Source organism: Tursiops truncatus, chromosome 18 (genome assembly GCF_011762595.2).
Source record: "Tursiops truncatus isolate mTurTru1 chromosome 18, mTurTru1.mat.Y, whole genome shotgun sequence".
Classification (NCBI taxonomy): Eukaryota; Metazoa; Chordata; class Mammalia; order Artiodactyla; family Delphinidae; genus Tursiops; species Tursiops truncatus.
Genome location: NC_047051.1, coordinates 20082431 through 20095237, shown reverse-complemented (window position 1 = coordinate 20095237; position 12807 = coordinate 20082431). Strand labels below are relative to the sequence as shown.

The 12807-nt window shown below is 38.6% G+C and overlaps 1 protein-coding gene and 2 long non-coding RNA genes across 3 annotated transcripts in view; 2 read left to right on the top strand and 1 right to left on the bottom strand.

Annotated features, from left to right (window-relative positions):
* The window catches only part of LOC109550218 (uncharacterized), a 38790-nt gene that overhangs the window by 19486 nt on the left and 6497 nt on the right, over nucleotides 1-12807 (top strand). Inside the window, exons 3-4 of the long non-coding RNA XR_012327676.1 lie at nucleotides 10712-11255; nucleotides 12465-12571. This is a non-coding gene — a long non-coding RNA (uncharacterized lncRNA). The remainder of the gene's footprint in view (nucleotides 1-10711; nucleotides 11256-12464; nucleotides 12572-12807) is intronic.
* On the top strand, nucleotides 6-6532 carry LOC141277039 (uncharacterized). The gene is made up of 2 exons (XR_012327677.1): nucleotides 6-2106; nucleotides 5730-6532. It is a non-coding gene; the product is annotated as an uncharacterized lncRNA (long non-coding RNA).
* The window catches only part of HTR2A (5-hydroxytryptamine receptor 2A), a 57585-nt gene continuing 47131 nt past the window's right edge, over nucleotides 2354-12807 (bottom strand). The window contains exon 3 of the mRNA XM_019936576.3: nucleotides 2354-6168. Within this exon, the coding sequence (XP_019792135.1) occupies nucleotides 5369-6168 (800 nt within the window). The 3' untranslated portion in view covers nucleotides 2354-5368. The remainder of the gene's footprint in view (nucleotides 6169-12807) is intronic.

Below are 12807 nucleotides of genomic sequence, written 5' to 3'. Positions count from 1 at the left end.
AAAAAAAAAAAAGAGTAACCCGATATCTTGGAGCAGCTAGAAACTACAAAGGGAAGGCTGACTTGGAGAAAAACGCCACAGCAGGAATCCTACCTGTTAATATCTGACTCTTAGTCTCGTATCTTAGAAACTCCTTAAATCACTAACAACTTGATTTTTCTCATAAGATTCCCATATAAAATTAAAGCTGTCGTTTATTTGAAATTCATCTAAAGAATTTAAGAAAATGTGAGAATTGTGGGTTCCAGAATATTCCTTGCCCATGAAGCTGTCTTCATGTGCAAGGTTCATCAAAGCTGTCTTGACTGGACTCCCTAGCACTCAAAGAAGCATAGACTTAGACCCTGCAACGATCATTGACTCTCAGTCCTTCATAATACCCTTGAGGGAAAACAGGTTTTGACTTGTCCAGTGTCAGACAGTAACAGCAGACCTAGGTTTCTTGCCTCAATCTTCTGCTCCAGTGGGATCCCATCAAATCCTGAGGCTCCAACTGGATGTGAAAACTTCCCATAATGTGTTGGCTCAGGTGGACATACTGGTGTTAAATATCAAAAAGGAAGAACAGAGCTAAGATTGACATGAATACTATTCAGGGAAAATAAGGAAGCTATTTGTTTTTGCAAACTGCCTGCAAAGATAATCAAAAATTAACAAAGAAGTTATGTCTTACTGCATATTTACTGGGGCAAATATCCATTGAAAGAAAGCTTAGTAATATTATTATTGTCCTCAGTTTAGAATGAAATCTTTAAAGTCACAAATATTTCAAAATCATCGTTATTATTGTGGATTAAAATTCAATGTTAAGTTATAAAACTTTATATAAATTATGAAGTGTCTGAAGGCACCTGTTTTTTTGCAGGTCATTTGAGCAATACCAGGAGGATGTTTCTTGCCCCCCGATTTCTTTCTCACTTGTGTCTCTGGTGCCTAAAATTTTTGCCTTTTGTTCCTGCCTTTTGGTTTATCTTCATGGTGGACAGCTAAAGGGATCTCAGTGAGAGACAATGGATTACCAGCTTGAATTACTTATTAGTGATCTAGCAAAGAGGAAAAACCTGGGGGAATGGCACATAAAGTAAATAGGTTTTGATGTAAGCAGCAGAGAACCAATGAAGGGAACTCTATGGTGAGAACAAAGCAGAAGCAAATAGCTGTAAAAAATGAGAAGCATTCAGAGAAAGGATAGAAGCTGTTGAATAATAATGTTGCTTATCCCACAGTTTTGTTTAGAATTTGCTCTGATGGTTAATAATGTATAGAGGCTTTTTTTTCTTTTTAATAACAACACATTTACAACATTTATACAGTGTTTTACAGATTATCAAGCACAGCCATAGCCATGATCTCATTTAAGCAACATTGTTAGTTAGCCAGGACAGGTGCTAGTAGTTCCATTTCAGAGACAGTGAAATTGAGGCACAGGGTTATTCAATGACTTGTCCAAGTTCATGTAACCAGTGTACAGGGAAGCTAAGATGGGAACTTGCATCTTTTGGTTCTGAGCCCAGTGTTCTTCCTCCTGTACCGAACTGAGCAGGGGAAAGAGTTTATGCTTCAGAGTCAGGCTTGCACTTGTCACTTTTCTTGCCAGCTGTGTGACCTCAGGCATGTTACTAACTGCTCTGAATCTCAGTCTCTCCATCTATGAAAAAGAGTGAATAATAATACCTACCTTGTAGACTTGTGAGGATTCCATCAGGTAAAGTAAGCAAAGCAGCCAGCTTAACGCCTGGCACATGATAGGTACTCAATACATGGAGCTGTAAACACCTGGAAAAGATACATACTGTCCCTATTTCCCTTTCCCTACATTTAGAGGTGAGATGATGAATCAGAGCAACTTTCCTGTTTATTCAATGATATAGCGTCTCCTTGGTTTACTTGAATTCTTGAAGCTAGCTCCTGCAAAAGTGTGTGTGTGTGTGTGTGTGTGTGTGTGTGTGTGTGTGTGTCTGTGTGTATAAATGTATCTGTGAATGTCTTCAGGCACCTGTACACGTGTACCCACAGGTGGAACCAGACATAGTGATCAAACATGGAACATTTGTCTGCTACAGATAACTAGAAACGGGATCATTACTATAAATCTAACTCAACCAGGTGGGTCCTAGCTCTATGACCAAGCCCCAGAAGCACAGGCTTTGTACTCTCAGAACACCTGGATGGTACCTGGAGTTCCCAGCCTGATGACATGGGAGGTTTCGGGCAACTTTCTTTTAGCGGACACAGCTATAGACTCAAAAAGTTGCATTTATTTTTGAGTATACTTTATTTACAATTATTCATTCTTTCGTGAAATCTTCTAAAATAGCCTTGATTAAAATCATGACATAAAAATCTTCGCTGTATTTGTTACGTATGGCACAGAATAATTTAACACTTTATAATATGTTTCATTGATGCACAAATGGAAGAAGCACCTTGTGCAAAATTAGTACAGTAACTTAGTTCAATTTGGCTATGGTAGCATTTTAAAAAGTGACCATGAGATGGTGCTGTGCCCAAGTAGATTAAGTGTATGCTTTAACGTGAAAGTTTTCCCTAATTATGGCATTTAATTCTACTCTTTAAACTTAGAAGAATCTACCATTCAACTTAAAGTAGAATAAGGTTGGTCGCTTTAACAATATTGACTAGGAGTGAGTCCTTTGATCACAGATCCATGAATAATTCAAGGCTGTTTCCCTGGAGTGAGGGGTGTGTTAAAAAGCCTTAGTGGGACTTCCCTGGTGGTCCTGTGATTTGGACTCCCTGCTTTCATGGCCCAGGGCGCGGGTTCAATCCCTCACTGGGGAATTAAGATCCTGCAATCTGCATGGCCTGGCCGAAGAAGAAAAGAAAAAAAAAAAAAAAAAAAAACAAAAGCCTTAGTAATCAGAACGTCCCCAGACTAAACAAAGGGCCCAGAGGTACCATTTTATTTAGGATCAATCAACTATGTAAAAGGAGCATTGTCTTCACCACCCTCATAGAATTGTGTTAAAAGTCTTCCCACAAAATTATGTCAACATCCAGTTTATTTAAAGAGCTGACATTTCTGTTACAATCTGCTTTGACAGCAATGGAAGGTCATAGAAACATTAGAACATGAAATTCACATTTAAATTGACATGATACAAACATGCACACGTGTATATACTGTGTTTTCATTAATGACTTGCTTTTCCTCCATATAAATATATAAATACTGAATAAAGTGCATGGGAACATGTCTGTACAAGAATACAGATACATGTTTGTCTATATACACTTGAATAGATAATTATGGAGAGAAAAAACATAACACATTTGTAATATATATGTAGTCAAAAGACTTATCAGGCAGTATTTATGTTCATTCTCATCAAGATTGAGTATATGGGTGTAGAATCTGTAGTCTTTTCTCTAATATGTAATGAGATGGGCAGAGTTATAAACTAAGGCAAAATACATTAGAGTAGAGACTTTTTAACATTTGTATCAGTTAGTATGGTATAATCATGAAAATAGTTTAGTTCAAATGCAGCCTAGATACTAGCAGCTTATTATAAATTCTAGCTTTGAAAAAAAACCCTTTCAGTGTACCTAAAAGGACATAATTAGGACAGACCTAATGCATTTCCAAATTACACAACAGAACCTCCCACATTCTTTAGTTTTCAAATACATAGTTTTTTCTAATGGCATACAGCAAAAACTATTCCTCATTCAATAGAAATGCTTCAGTATTGTCATCACATATCTAACATCCGTTCCAATAAGAATGTGCAATTTAACCTAGAGTAATAATATCAAGGTGAATTAACTGCTGTTAATCTCTGTCTCCTTAACAAACTTTTCTATGAAACATTATATTACTGCTTTTTGGGGGGTAGGATGTCCAGTGTCAGTGAGTAATAAATGAGTTTGTTTTCAGGAAAGTGGAATAATATTTTGCTCAAAACTATGGTAGTCATAGTTGGGGTCCAAGTTGAAGCTCATATTCCTAAATTAATTGCAGATTTTGACCTCAAGTGGTATTTTCCCCCTCCTTTGTTTGGTTGGTATTGGTTGGCAACCAGTCAGGAAACTTACTGAGAAAACGACCCTTGGGGTTGAAATAAACTTGTTTCTAAGCCAGGTGAGAAGGAAATAAATTGAACAGATTTTCCAAATGTCTGTTAATTACTGTTTTGATAAGTGCCATTCAAAGTAGGTCCTTTTCTGTAAAGGCAAAGATCTTGTTTTAATTATTTTTATATCCTTAGTACCTAGGAAATTTCTTCACAGATGGTGTACACTCAATCAATGATTGTGAATCCAAAGCTGAACAGTTTTAGTAAATAATATAGATTGATCTGAAAGCATCGATTTATCTGATGGGTGCCAACAGGTGGGTCACCTGCGTTTTACAGAGATGTCCTAAGACTCTACTGCTGTCAGTAGCCAAAAACCTGACTTTATTCCTCAATCCTGACACAGTTACATCAATACCTCTTACTGCTCAGAGGAGCGCAGGCATGATGCAGTCATTAAAGAGCAAGTTACCAAACGCTTCTGTGGTGCTCTTAGGAGAAGCAGTTTCTAGAAATGTATCTGGTAATGTTTGATTATCCTTTTGATAGTTTACCTAATAGAGCAAACACTTAAACAAGACCACACTGGAAATTCAGAATAAAGCACAAGTAGTAGAAGAGAAAGCAGCAATAGTTATTAAATAACACTTAAAATCTTGTTCACTTCTGAGAAGAATTAATTTGAAGTGCAGCAAATGCCAGCAACTTTGTGAATATTGCAAAATGGCATCTATGAAAAAGCAGGATTGAAAAAGTTGTCAAGTATTTCTTTTAAGTATCTTAGCAATACAGATTTCATAACACTGTCTTTAGTGTCTTTGTTATTGTCATCCAAAACGTGTATTATGGTAAGTTTTAAAGAGAATTTTTTCTTTGTGTAAGAAGCCATTATATTCATCCAATGTTTCACTATTTAGAGCTATTTTTGTTTACAGCGACAGGTAACCAACTCATGCCATCAATTAACAACATAGTAGCAAGTTTTTCACTTGCAAATAGAAGAAAATTTAGATTTATTTATGGCCTCATTGTAATTATACAATAAAAGCTAATTATTTTAAAGACATATAATTTACAATGTTAAAAATAATATCATAAAGCTCACAGCTGAAATGCTGTCAGAATATTTTTGAAGTGCACGTTTTGTGGCATTGAACCCTGCTTTTCACTGACATAATAAAATGAGGCATATAGATATTATTGTTGGTTCCATTAGACTGGCCTAATCTTTTCCAGTCTCCCTATTTTCTTTTCTTTTTCCTTTTTCCTCCCAGATAAGGGGAAAATTGCTCAGTGTGCCCTCCGCAGTTGCCATGGCAACCAGTCCATCACACACAGCTAACCTTTTCATTCACTGTGTTGATATTATCTGTAGGAGCATCTTCTGAATGTTGTTTTCCTAGAGCAACCATAGTGCAGTCGTTATCTGTCGTCTTGTCATCTTCCTTTGAATTCTTTCTTTGTCCCATTTGGAGTTGACTAGACTTGTAGGCCAAGGCCGGGATAGTGTTCACTAAAATTAACTGCAATGGTTTTTTATTTTCCTTGTACTGACACTGAATATACCTGGAAAAGGCCGACCTGTAGGTCTTATTGAACAGTGTGTACACTAGAGGGTTGACCGCTGAGGAGAGGTAACCGATCCAAACGAACACGTTGAGCAGGGCTCCGATGACATCCTCGTTGCAGGACTCTTTGCAGATGACGGCCATTATGTTGGTGATGAAGAAGGGGCACCACATCACCACAAACAGAAAGAAGACGATGCCCAGCACCTTGCAAGCCTTCTGTTCGTTGCTGATGGACTGCATAGTCCTCCTGCCGTAGGAGACTGGCTCCCTGTGGATGGACCGCTGGAAGAGCTTTTCTGAAGACAGGGAGCCCTGAGGCAGGAAGCTGAAAGAAGCTAATTTGGCCCGTGTTCCAAGATCACTCACACACAGAGTAGCTTCTTTCTGGAGCGACTTGATGGTTAGAAAGTAGGTGATCACCATGATGGTTAAGGGAATGAAAAAGGACACGAAAGAGCCAATCAGGACAAAGTTATCATCGGCGAGTAAGCAACTCCCTTCCTTAAAGACCTTCGAATCATCCTGGAGCCCAAAGACTGGTATTGGCATAGATATACCTGGAGTTGGACAGAAAATGAAACATGATTATTAAGGAATTGAGTATATGAAGGCAGGAGCATCACCACATAATGGCTGTTCACAGGATTTTATATTAGCATTGTTCAAAACTTAACACAGGGACTTCCCTGGCAGTCCAGTGGTTAAGACTTTGCCTTACAATGCAAGGGGTGCAGGTTTGATCCCTGGTGGGGGAGCTCACATCCCACATGCCTCGTGGCCAAAAAATCAAAACATAAAACAGAAGCAGTATTGTAATAAATTCAATGAAGACTTTAAAAATGGTCCACATTAAAAAAAAAAAATCTAAAAAAACCGCTTAACATATGCTTTCAAAGAGAATTAAAATTCCCTTGGACTTACTTATCTGTTTTATAAATATATATTACATGGTTCCTTATATTTACATTGCCCTATATAGACAATCCTTTACTTATAAAGAAATGCAATAAATCTAAGTTTAATTTTTTTCATGCTATATTTATCTGATTATAACATTATACTTATTAACTGAAGAAGAAACATAAAAATGACCAAATGATGCCACCACCCAGAGATAATCATCATTAACAATTTGATGATGTTTATTTTAGGTACACACACACACACACACACACCATGCATGCACATTTAAAAACAAATTCAGATTCTATTTCATATACAATTCTATAACACTTTTTTTCACCTTACGTATCATGAGCATGGCTTATACAAATAACTTCATAAAATCAAAAACAAAATATATTTTCTTTCTAGAAAATTTGGAAAATGCAAAAAAGTAACAACAAGTAAAGAATAATAACATGTATTCCTGCCAGTCAGGGGCAACCATAATTTACTTTTTGTGTAGTTTTATTCTTCCATTTCCATGCATATATATATATATATGTGCATGCAATATTTTATGTGCAGTTTTATATCTTCTTATTCCATTTAACATTAAATCATAAAATTGCACATATCTTAAAGTATTTTTGAAAAACATGTTTTCTAATGTGAATTTAAATTAACTTTAACCAATTTTGATTCTTTTTAAAAAATTTTTATTATGGAAAAATTGTAACATATACAAACAACACAAAACAAAATCCAGCACAATGAACCTATTGCCCAGCTTCAACAATGATCAACTCAAGGCCAATCTTGTTTCACCCATATCCCTACTTGCTGCAACCCTCCCATGTTATTTTGAAACAAATCCCAGACATCATATCATTCAATCTGTAAACATTTTAGTATATATATATATATACATATATATAAGCTATTCACTCTTAAAAATCCTAATACTATCACAATACCATTCCTACTTCTAAGTAGAAATTTAATATTTCCTTAATATCATTAAATATAGAGTTGGTGTTCACATTTCCAATGTCCCATAAAAGTCATTATATATTTTAATAGTATTTTTATAAGTAGCACATTCCAAAGGGTGGATTACAACAAATAAGCAGCCAGAGACTTTTCTTATTGACAGATACAAATTTGGGTACGTAATGAGACAAATATATGGGCACGTGAGCCGTGGTCAGTTGCTTTGTCACTCCCATTTGGGGAACCTGTAAAGGTCTTAGGCTCAGGCAGAGGAGGGAGCAGAGGGAATGAAGGCAACAGTTGGCCTCTAATCATGCTAATTTCTCCCCCATGATGATAGGACCAGCTGGCCACAACCACCATTGTACAGTTTGGGGGAAGTGGGAATGTCTTCCTCTACTGGCCTGGGACTGGTCAGGCCAGGCAATCATGTGTTTGTCATAAAGGAAGAATCAGGATGATGGAGAAAGGAGAGGAAACATGAATCAAATACTCTTTATAACTTAGTTTAAGGTTGCTTCCTTTGTGAAGGGTAGATACCACAGGGGCACCCTGGGAGAGGCAGCAAAATTGTCTTCCTAACTCTTGCCCATGTTTTCAGCTCCTTCAGAACTGTATAATAGGGAGTGTCCTGGTCCCTGCTTCTGACCACCCTTTAGAGTCTAGTAAGTGGTCACAATCCAGCCAGGAACACAGGTTCATTCCAGAGGTGGGAGCTACCGCTTGCTTGACTCTTGCTATCCGTGGAAAAACTTCCTTTGAGGATCTATAATCTAACTTCTGCATACTCAGAACAGAGCTTATCACCATCCAACTATTGATCGGACTGTCCTAACCTCGCGTCACCTCACACTGGCCATCCTTGCAAGGAGGGTACATTAGCTTGAGTTAATGTAATGCTTAACACAAATCTCCCTCAGTGACATTCGCCACTATCTTCACAGACTGAGTTGTCAATATCTGTCACTTGTCTGTGCAGGGCCATCCCAGGATTCGTGGAAGGTGCAGGCAAATGACGTCAGAGCCGTTCTTAAGGGCACTCAGTGTGGTTGATGACTCTTCATTTCCTTCATTCTTCTCTGTCCCTGGCCTGTTTCTGGGAACATTCTGTGGGCCAAGGAGAGACGGAAGAAATGTGGCTCCAAGAGGGACATCCTCTGAGATTCAGTTTTGCTTATCCTTCAAAAAACTCTTGATTGTAAAAGTTAAGACACGGTTTCCAAGAAGAGTGTTTTGTTGTTCTAATGTTTGAACATAGTATCTGTGAAAGGTGTTGCCTGTACTAATCTACAGGATCTTTGTTAGTGTAGTTATTCACTAATTAGAACGGATGCAACCAGCATGCCTCCCTGGATGTGGTGAGGATAAAATGAATGAAATATGCGGAACACCTAGGACAGTGCTTAGTGCAGAGTAGATGTTCTACCAATGGTAGGTAAACATGAGGGTAGCTTTCTTTGCAGGATTATTCAGATTAAATACACTAACTTGATTTTTCTCTAATTTTGTTCTATTTTGCTTGGCTTGTGTATGCTGGACTATAATGTATAACAGATCTTAAATCAAACGAAGTTAAAAAGACTTTTGGCTATTGTCTCTATAGTTAATAAATAATGATGTAATTATTATCTTCTGCCAGGGTGACAAAGGGTCTCAGTCAATTTTAGTTTTGTACAGCTACAACTGTAGATTGCTTTTCTAAAGTGATGAATTATAGCCATTATGATTAGTCATGATATACAGAAACAAAATATCAACTGTCCAAGAAAAAAGTATATGATTTTGTTATTCAACTCTTGGGTGTGCATTTTCCTGATTAATACAAAGGAAGTCACCACCTTGAGAGCCTTTTGCCCTATTTGTTTGTGACCTGGTAATTTATGTAAGTGGCAATTCTCAATTACCAGAAGATAGGATTACCTAAAACACCAAATTTCAGTCATTTGGAATTCATATATGTACCGTGCCCTTGTTTGAGGAGAAGACATACTTTCTCTCTCTCTCTCTTTCACACACACACACACACACACACACACACACACACACACACACACACACACACACACACACACACCAATGATTCTCTACATCTTGATACTTTCTTTTTCATTCTTTCATCTCAAAGGCGAAATTTCCTCCAGTGAGACATTATTTTTGAGGCCAGACAGATACTTTAAAACTGAAATCCTTATAACCAACACCTGTTTTTTTTCTTTTTTCAATATAGCAGTTATTCTCAACTATGGCTGCATATTAGATTTACCTGGGGAGCTTTTGAAAATTACTTTGCCTGGGCTCCATTCCCAGAAGTTCTGACATTAGTACCTTAAACCATACTAATGTTCAGGTCCCACAGGGACATTATTATCAACACAAAAGAACACCCAGCTGATGCTAATCTACAACCAGTGGCGAGAACCTAAGAGGTATAGGATTAAAAGTGTAGTAAAAATGTGTTTATTTTAAAATAAAACCAAATCAAGTAAAGTTTTACAATTCTGCCCTTTGCCTTCATTAAACACATCTATGAATTTTCCAAGGGGCTCAGGCTAACTTCCCGCAGCAAACAGCAAAGGAACATGGGGAATTGATGGAGAGGAAAAGAAACCTGCCCTTTATCCCTCCCCCTTCCTGAGCAGGAGTTGTCCGGGGGGTGGGGGGGAGTGTTGAGTGAGGTTATTATGTTAAGCCCCAAGTCCTTGTTTCAATTCTTTGACTGTTATGACTGCATCTCCAAAAAGCTTTTAAAGTTTGTGTTCTGCCCTAGTCCATACATGATACTTGGAAGAAATGCTCAAAGTCTCCTTGTGGTACACAGTCGTGCACTCACTGCCGGAGCTGGTGGCCTTGGTTCCCGGTCCTTGCTTCCTAGAAAGGCGATTTCTTGCTCTTCTGACCCACGCTCCTTTCCCATTGTGTTTCATAGCCCAGAAATTGTGCTTTTTTAAAATGTAATTTTTATTTTATATTGGAGTATAGTTGATCTACAATGTTGTGTTAGTTTCAGGTGTATAGCTGAAGGGCTTGAGTTATAATATACATATATCCATTCCTTTCAGATGCTTTTCTCATGTAGGTTATTACAGAATATTGAGTAGAGGTCCCTGTGCTATACAGCAGGTTCTTGTTGATTACCTATTTTATTTTATATATAGTAGTGTGTATATGTTAATCCCAATCTCCCGATTTATTCTTCCCCGTCCCGCCCCCCCCCCCCCCCCCCAGAAGCTGGGCCTTTAATGCGACGATCTTGCACTGAAAGGTAAAGAGATTGAATTCTGACTCGTCAAACATGGATTGTCAGCTGTCACTGGGACACCTGAAAGTCCATCCACATCTCTCATCCCAGGCAGCTTGGCGACCACCCACCACCTTCTTCCCCTGACAATATGTCATGAAACCCAAACAGAATCTGAATGATACAACGGAATTTGAAAAAATTATCAGAGCCTCATTTTGTTGTTGGAATCACAGTAAAGCTACTTTTCAAATTCTTCCATTCAACTTGTCATCTGTAATAAGTGGATATCATCCTATCCACCAACAGAAAAGTGTTCTTTTCTAGACTGCATATTTAGCGACGTGCTCATGAGCAAAGGTTTATTTGCCAAAGAAATTCATCTCTGACCCACATGATGGAACCTCATCTTTAAAGAACTACATCCTTCCATTTGTTTAAAAGGGGGTAGATTTTGGAGTGATTCCTTCTGAAAGCTTGGAGAATGAAACTCACACGCGACACCTCATTTCAGAGACTCTGATCTAGAAGGTGTGTGTAGAAATGGTTACAGCGTCTGAAAGTGAGCTTGTAGCAGGTGCCTTCATAATCCAGGCCTATGGGGAGTCCGTTATTCCCCCAACCTCTCTCATCCACGGCTTCACAAAGCACCACATTTATCACATTACGTTATGAAGAACTACAGTGTCCCTAATGCTCGAGCCATTACCAACGACGGAGCCCACCCTACCCTACAAGGTCTCTGTGATCTGGTCTTAATGTCATTATTCAACCTTCTCGATTTTGACATAGCCATGTGGTGTGCTCTCTCTTCTTTATGTTATATCTTGAACTATTCAGGAAGGTATTACACGTAGCTTGACTTTCCAGCTAATCACATAGCGTGGTCTGGGTAGCTCCCGAGATCCCTCTGTCCCCACTGTGTCTTCCCCCAGTGGCGTGCTTGGTATACTGCAGTGTCCCGCTGCTAGAGTGAAGAGTCCCATTTTGCGTACCTATAGTACCTCGGTGGGTCAACTATTAATCCAAACTTGAGCTGTAGAGGCACAGAGATGCACAGCAGGGGAGACTCCTGAGGGCATGGGCATCGGAAAGAAGCCCATCATAGGAGAGAGACACAGAGAATAGCTTGGGATGCAGGTCAGAGAGGAATGTGGTGTCCATGGCATGTTGAGTTGTTCCTAAAAGACTTGAGCACCATGGGGGAGGGAAGATGCACTGTACATAGTATCTGGGAGGTATGGACTCACTTTTTCATTTTGCCCTGGACCAGTTCTGATGCCACCCATTCCCCTGAAATGCTCTACCAGCCCATGGTGAACTCCAGAATTTCTCTGTAGCAAGGACCTAGGGGTGGCAGCTGGCTGGGTGTGGGGAGCCAGGCAACCTATTTTGTGGCTACATTTGTTTTTAATTTGACTGTTTGATTATTTGGGGGTGGTCTGGAGGCTGTAGATGGAGATCATGTTCCCAGACCATACTCTACGTTTCTTTTGAGACATATCTCATGACCTCCTTCTTTCAAGACATCCCTTGTATGAAGCGTTCCCCAAATTATTTCTCTCTGTAATAAGAACTCCTTTTTTCTTACTCTCTAGTCCTTCATCACCTCCATAAATAATTTACACTGAGCTAACTCACACTTCTAATGCCTTAGAATTTTTCTCTAGAAATGTCATTTCAACCATGTGATGATAATCTCATTAATGGCAGGGATATCATTTCTTTTACTTATGGCAGGTCCCTCCAGCATCATGCAGCTCTGCTCATACTTGGAGCTTAGTAAATGCTTGTGGGGTTAGTGAGCATATGAATGAGAAGAAGAGAAGAGATAAGGAATTATAAAGGTAAAGTATAATCAATTTTATAGACACAACTTGCATTTCTGGATCATCTCAGAATATTTTCCTTCATTTTTGCCCAAAAACCAAATGAGTAAATGAGGTTACCAATTAGCCACATAGGGCAGAAAGAGGGAAAACTGATATTTATGTGGCACTTAACGTGTATACCTTGTGAGAGAACTATGTATAGGACTAACCAGCACATGTGCTGTGCCGACTACCTTAACAGCTAAAATCAC